Source organism: Empidonax traillii, unplaced genomic scaffold, assembly GCF_003031625.1.
Source record: "Empidonax traillii isolate 1590-97213 ecotype Southwest subspecies unplaced genomic scaffold, ASM303162v1 scaffold39:size2480183, whole genome shotgun sequence".
NCBI lineage: Eukaryota > Metazoa > Chordata > Aves > Passeriformes > Tyrannidae > Empidonax > Empidonax traillii.
Genome location: NW_020955232.1, coordinates 2,473,157 through 2,480,523, shown reverse-complemented (window position 1 = coordinate 2,480,523; position 7,367 = coordinate 2,473,157). Strand labels below are relative to the sequence as shown.

At 45.8% G+C, this 7,367-nt stretch overlaps 1 protein-coding gene across 2 annotated transcripts in view; it reads left to right on the top strand.

The window, feature by feature from the left end:
- The first annotated feature begins 2,975 nt into the window (after window positions 1-2,975).
- The window catches only part of SNX8 (sorting nexin 8), a 23,244-nt gene continuing 18,852 nt past the window's right edge, over window positions 2,976-7,367 (top strand). The window contains exons 1-2 of one of the 2 annotated variants that reach the window (XM_027878248.1): window positions 2,983-3,044; window positions 4,004-4,080. In XM_027878248.1, the coding sequence (XP_027734049.1) occupies window positions 4,047-4,080 (34 nt within the window). In that variant the 5' untranslated portion in view covers window positions 2,983-3,044; window positions 4,004-4,046. Of the gene's footprint in view, window positions 3,046-4,003; window positions 4,081-7,367 lie in introns of both variants that reach the window. The other variant, XM_027878246.1, reaches the window with a different exon arrangement.

The following is a 7,367-nucleotide window of genomic DNA, read 5'->3' as shown; positions in this document are numbered from 1 at the left end:
ACCTGAGTTTGCATGGGCTGCTCTTGGCATTTTCCTGTACTTTTCAGCAACTTTTGATTTATGTGCTCTTCCTTCCTTCCCCCTTTCCTTTCTTCTGTTGAAATTTCCCCTCAGTCCTTGTTTTATCTCGCTGCTATGCGTTTTCCTCCAGTCCTCACTCAGCAATCTGAGGGGAAGTGGAACAACTTTTGAAACCACAGATTTTGGCAGTGGCAGCTGAAGCCTGTTCCTTTAAGCATTCCACATGCAAAACTCCCAATCAATGGGAAATCTGGGGAAAGAAATCTAATGGGGATGGCTTTTTATAGCACGACTCTCAAACCAGCAGCGCCTCATGAATTTCGCTGTGTGCAGGTGATCTGAGAATAGTGGAGCTGACAGCTCTGCTTCCTAAACTGAATTCTGAAGGAGTAAGCAAGCTCTTGTATGAAATTCTATCTAATATTGACTGGAACATGCCTGGAATGAGGCAGGGCCTTGGGTGGGGACCTGCTCGTGCACTACTTTGGTCAGATTGGTCAGGTCAGGAAGGACGTGGAGCTGTTGGAGTGAGCCCAGAAAAGCCACCAAGATGATGGAGCAGCTCTGTTGTGAGAAAAGGCTGAGAGAACTGGGATTGTTCAGCCTGCGAGTGGGGTGACCTAATTGCAGCCTCTTCCAGTGCCTGAAGGGAGGTACAAGAAAGGTGGAGAGAGATGTTTTAGAATGGCTTCACACTGACAGAGAGCAGGGTTAGGTTAGATATTAAAGAAAAATCCTTCCCTGTGAGGGTGGGGAGGCCCTGGCACAGGTTGCCCAGAGAAGCTGTGCCTGCCTCATCCCTGGAAGTGTCCAAGGCCAGGTTGGAGCAAACTGGGATAGTGGAAGGTGTCCCTGCCCATGGCAGGGGGTAGAACTAGAGGATCTTTAATGCCCCTTCCAACACCAAACCATGCTGTGATTCTGTGATTCTATGATATGTGCCCTTTTTATTTTATTGCTTCTTTATGCTCGAGGTTTTCCAGAAGCTTTTGCTGCAGTTACAGCGAATAGGGAAGTGTTCAATGACTTATGTCTTTCTGGCCCTGTTCAAAAATTATTTCTGCAATCGAATTATTTTTCACGGTATTTTTCTTCAAGACTCCAAAGCAATCTTCAGTTGAGAATGTCTTATTTATACCAAATAAATAGTTATGCTATTAGCTTAAGTACAGACCAATCAAAAATCTATAGCTAAATGAGAACATGTTGATTCCTCCATTCATTTTCTCCAAAAATGCTATATAGGCGAAAAATCTTGTGGGGCTTAGTTTTGAGAAGTGCTGAGCATGCAAAACTGCTCTGCTGCTGTACAAACATGATTTGAAGGGCCTCTCAGCTCAAATAATGCCATGCTTTTCTAATTTTATACCCAGCTTTCGTCTGCACCCACGCTCTGGGACTGAGCTGGAACAGCACCGAGGGAGGAGGAGAAGGAGAATCACTCGACTCATTCACGTCTTTGTAGCAGCACAGAAAGTTTCAAGGAGGAGCATTATAGTTGCAATTAACACCTGAAATAATCCTCACTTCATAATTTTCTGGTTTAGCTCTCTCTGCACGCGGTGGACATAACAATTTATCTTCCCATGATTAAGAAGTATCAGGAACATTAACTAGTGAATGTATCCAATACTTTGGATACCGAAAACATAAAGCCTTATTATGGACATGCAGTATCTCAGTCTGGAAGTCCAGAATCTATACAGATTTTTTCTTGCTTGGTGGTGGTTTAGGAGAACCACATGTGCCTTATATTTCATCAGTGTCAACCATGTAATTCCTGACTGATAAACTACAGGAAGTGGGGGAAAAAATGAGTAATAAAATGAGAGGTGCTCATACCTGCAATTCTTATTTTAATGCAGTTTTGGAAAGGGTATTTGCATTTCAAGTGCTCATATTTCTGTACTTTCCCGAATAGGTTAACATTAATTTTTACCATATTTACGTGTATTAGTGCATTCCTTCAGGTGCATAGCACAAAATTCATTTTTTTTAAACATTCAATATTTACTTTTAATTTATCATTAAGAATATCTCATAAAAATCCAGATGCATCCAAAATATAGAAATATATTGAATATGGGAAACTTCATTAATTGACTAGATGGCCGAAGAACTGCCTTGGGGAAAGGGAACTCAGCGAAACAAACTATACCAAAATTGTCTGGGAGTAATTTACGTGATGAGAGGACATAGTCCTAATCCCACAAGGAGAGGTTTAGGTTGGACATTAGGAGGAATTTCTCAGAAAGGGTGATACTGGAATGGGCCGCGCAGGGAGGTGGTGGAGTCACCATCCCTGGAAGTATTTAAGGAAGGACTGGACTTGGCAGTGAGTGCCATGGTCTCACTGACAAGGTGGTGTTCTGTCTTAGGTTGGACTCGGTGATCTCGGAGGTCTTTTCCAACCCAATTGATCTTGTGATTCTTTGACTTAAACCCCGAAGTACAGCCTCAACAACAATTTATCTGCTTCTCCTAGCTCGCAACAAAGTCTCCCTGAACTTCACATTCCCAACAACCATCCTTTTCAGTTTTCAGGGAAAAAAAAAAATCAGTTGCATTTCGGAATAATCCCATATTAAGCCCGTGAGCCGATCGCTTCTCTTTATACGGTTTAAGATGTTTGGGAGATTTGCTATTAAGGTGTTTAGGAGATTTGTTATTAACCCCGCAGCGGTTCCGAAGCGCTCGGAGCCATCCCGTCAGCGGCAGGGACGGCTCGCTGCCCCTGCCAGAGCCGCGGGGTGCTGCCGAGCGGGGACACGATCGCGCAGTGTCATTTGATGTGGCATTTGTCACATCCCCGGCGGGCACGGTCCCCCGTGTCACCCCTCGCCCCCGGCCCCGCGGGAGGCGGCTCTGCCCGCCCGCCCCGCCCGCGCTCACGGGCGGGCGCTGCGGAGGAAGGGGAGGGCAGGGGAGGGGAGGGGAGGGCGGCCGGACCGGGTCGGGCCGGCCTCACATGACCGCGGCCGCGATGGACGGCGAGCCGCCCGCGGGCACGACCGGCACAGGTACGGGGGGATACGGGGGGCTGTGTCTGCGGCGGGGCCGCCCCGCTCCGTGCGCTGCCCGTCCGCTGCCGGCCCGCCGTGCCGGCACCGCGCTCCCCGCCAAAACCGGCGGGGAAGCGCCGCCGCCTCCCCTTCCTCCCCCCGGCGCGGCGGGACCCGGCTCCGGGCGGGGCTGCCCTCGGCGGTGCCGCCGGGGGTCCGGTCCCCGTCCCACGGTGGGCTCTGCCCCGCGGGGGTGAACCGGGGGGGTGTTTGTACCTGCCCGGGGAGGTCACCCCGGTGCCCGGCTCGGTGCCCGCGGGCGATCAGCTCCCCGGAGCCCTCCTGCGGGGCTGGACGCGGGGCCGGGGCGCGGTCCACAACTTCTCCCGTGGGGAGTCACGCGGCCGAGCGCTGGGGACACTTGGTGTGGCCCCTGGTCCCGCCCGCCGAGCTGGACCCGGGCACGTCAAAGCCGGTCCGCAGCGGGTCAGTGGGCAGCGGAGCAGACCCGAGCGGCGCGTCCAGCGTGGAAACGCTGGAGTTCTAGGAGCGTGCAGCTGGATCTGGGATGGGGAAACTTTGCAGCCGAGTACTGCCAGCGCTTGTTGCGAAATGAGGGATGGAGGGAGCTCCTGGGTGAATTGAGGGAATAACATGTTCCACTCCTTAACGTTTCAACGGAGGGAAACTTTTAGAGGGAAATAGGGTAATACGGTTCTCTAAAGTTCTTTGTAAAGTGGCCGAAGTTTTGTACCTGGTCTGTGCATAGTGTGTTTGTTTTGGTTCTTTTTTCTCAGTTTTGAAAAAAAAAAAAAAAAAAAAAAAAAAAAGAGTAGAAGTTACAAGCAGGTAACCTTAATGCAGGGGAAAATGGTTTGGTTGGATTATATTCAGGATCCAGTGGGTGTGCTTTTGGTGGGCCTGTGATGCTCCTGATGCAGGTAATGCTTGTAAATAAATTATTTTGGAATATTTCTGTCCAGGACTGATGTAACATATTGAACAGCAGCCTTTGTGGAAAAAATGTCCTACTGTACCAAAGAGAGAGCTTGCTCAGGTATGTCTGTTCTGGATTTACCATCTGCTTCAGGAGCCTTATAGAGATAAAAGAGTTGTCTCCAAGTGGAGTATTGATCTGATTAACGTCTGGTGATGGTGCTTCTGTATCTGTCTAATCTGCTCAGCCCTGTTTAGAAAACTTGGCTTTCTGTGACAAAGGTTATAAAGGGAGCACTGAGAGGAGGTATCTAATGGTTTTAGGTAAAGAAAAATAATGCTGTGAATGCAGGAAACCATCATCATGAGGGTTCAAAGAGCTTGGAAGTTTTGCACCCCTGTGTAATTTTTTTGGAGATCAGCAGCTCGGCAGTGAGTATTTTGGGACGATCTGAATCTCCAGAGTAATGAGAGTCCTGGTAGGGATCATTAATGCCCGTCTAGGACAGCACAGACAAATGTTCTCTTTTTGATTCTGCAGAGTTAAAAGTACTTTAACACAATCAAGAGAGAGAAGAAAAACGATAATGTCCAATACATTAAAGTCAGTTTTGCAGAGTTGCTTTTATTGACTTCTCTTTCCTTGTGGTTTTGCTTCCATTTGAGTGTTTTGAAATGACTGCAGGGAGCTAATCCAGGTGTGTTGGCTGGGGAGGGAGGGGGTTATCTCTTTTTCTTCTAATGGTAAATCTTTAACTGTGGAAGGGCTTGGTGGGGAGGACTCTACAGGTTATAGACAGTGTGATTTGCACATAAATACTCTGATTTCCCCAATAGTCTTCAAGTTTTAAGGGTTGGTGCAGGTTGATGGAGAAAAATTTACCAGTTGCAGGCATGTGGAACTGGTAGAAAAGGGCATGAGCTTTGATAATTACCTTTCAACTGTATTTGGGATGTGAATGAGCCTGTTCTACCTGTGAAATGTGTGAAAAGACCCCTGGGAGGCTGAAGTGTGTGGAGTGGCAATGCCATTTTTTTATTAAATGCTAAGATGAAGTTTTCCTCCAGTGTAACTGGGAGGGTGAGAAACGTGCAAGGAAGATGAGAAGCAAAGCAAAGATAATTTCCTCTGATGGGATGTTCTTGACCTGTGTAAGGACAGATGGTTGTGGAAACTTGCCAGTTCTGTAGTCAGGCTAAAATATCCTTGTAAAAGTTTCCCAGAGAACACTTGTATGGGTTGCTGCTGGCCGGGTTACCATTTTGGGTGTGAATTTTTACTCTTCCAACCCCTTTGTGAGAAGTGGTAGTTGAGCAGTCTTCCATGGTGAGCTGGGAACCTGCCCTAGTGAGCATTTGGCTTTTTGTCTCTGTAATCCTTGGGCACATTCCTCCATGGACTTTTCTCTGCTAATCCTGTTATTTCTTTAAAGCGTGTAGCTCCATCTCACTTTATTGTGTTTGCTACAGCTGGGGACTGTGGCTCACGGCCTGACTTGTGAATGGAATGTGTTCCTTGTATTCCCAGACTTGGGAAATCAATCAGTTGATCTAACAGCAGAGATCAAAAGAGCAGGGCGCTAGGCTTAAAGGTAGTTCTTTACACACAGTAAATCTGTGTTACATCGGAAGGAGTTAACTTGCTGTTGGGTTTTTTTCTGCTGGAGTGTGTGACTGTGATATTTTGAGAAGCAGTTGGAGGCCTTCAACTGTATGGGAGTGCAGAAATGCAGGTGCTTTCAAAATATTAATAAATAAAGCTATAGCCTCAGCTATTTTTGAGCTGTGCCATTGCTTCCCCGTTTCAACTTCAAAAGCACCAAGTGCTGAATAACGATCTGAAACTTAGTTGGAAAAAAAATCCAAAATAAACAGCCACCAAAAAAACCCCTCCAGAAACGAAAACCAAACTACCCTCAATACCTCAAAAACAAAGGGAAATATAAAAATCTAACCAACCAACCAACCCAACAAAAAATTCCCCCAAACTCCAGACCAGCTAGTGCAGGGTGCATATTTGACATCTGCACTGAGAAAGCTGTGGTGGTGGTTTTTGGTTGTTTGGTTTTTTGTTTTTTTTTTTTTTTTAAGGAGAAAAAATGTTGGAGCCTGCTTTCCAATGTCTAATTTTGTGACAGTATGTGTGTTACTTTATCTTGTCTTGTTTTGGTATTGGGAAGCTTGTATTTACACGGGAATTGTTGGGAAGAAGAATGAAGGGCATTCTTAATTAGAGTGAAGCTAAATATGATTACTTGTACCCTGTAAGAAACACAGACCTGCCTTCCATGGTGGACTCAGAGCTGTGGAGCCATTGGCTTTGTTACATAGACCGATTCCTTTGCTTTGCTCCTTTCTAAATAAGAATGCCGTGATTTTAAATTCCTTGAAAAAAACCAAACAAGTTGCATACAGTTGTCTCAAAAAATATGTAAAGCCTTTAATAGGAACAAAGTTGGTGTTTTTTTTTGTTTTGTTTTGTTTTGTTTTTTTTTTGTGAGACTTCTGTTTTTGTGTTTTTAGGGGATTTCGAATTGTGTAAGATTTTAAAAAAATAAAATGAAGAAGGGAATCTATTTGAGTTTGCAGTTGAAATCTGCACCGGCTTTCAGAGAGGCTGATGTGGACACTGGATTCTGGAATTATGGAGGAATGTGTTTGACACAATAAGGGGGAAAGGCATTTCCATAATTCCTGAGGCTTTTCATGAGAAGAGAGAAAGGAAGGGGAAATGCTGATGAATGATATTTACATTGCTGCTTTAGAATTCCTGGCCCAGGAGTCTGTAGTGGAGCCCTTATTTTTTTTCCAGGGAGAAATCTGAGGTATTTGTGTACAAAACCAGTCAGGTTTTGTACTGCTTTGTTTTTCTTGTGGGTTGGATCCCCTCTGCTCCCCACAGCTGTGGTCTGTGAGGATGGAGAAGAAATCTTAGCTGTTATTCCTAAAGGTTTTGCTTCCTTTCAAACTCCTTCCTCCTTCTAGAAAATGTGCTACTAACGTTACAAGTAATTCTTTGGCACCATCTACTTAATCGTGTCTGATAAATTTATCTGATTAGCACCTGGTGTAATAAGAGTTTGTATCAGCCACCTGTAAAATGGAGATAAGACCTCCAAATTTGATTGATGGAGCTTAATGGGGAAGGGAGATGGGTGTTGTGATTTGCTCCTGAGCTTCCAGCCCTGGCATTGCTCCTCTCTGCTGTATGTGCTTCCATGTAAAACCTCTGTGCAGCTGACCAGGTACTTGGAGTTCTACTCTGGCTTTCATAAATGCATGATTTTAGAAATTTAGATGGAGGAAACTGCTAACCGTGGAGGGCAGGTTGGTGCCTGGTTGTATCATTTGAGTAATGAATGTCAGGTGCTAACTGAGGTGTGAAATACATGGTCTAAAGTGGAGAAA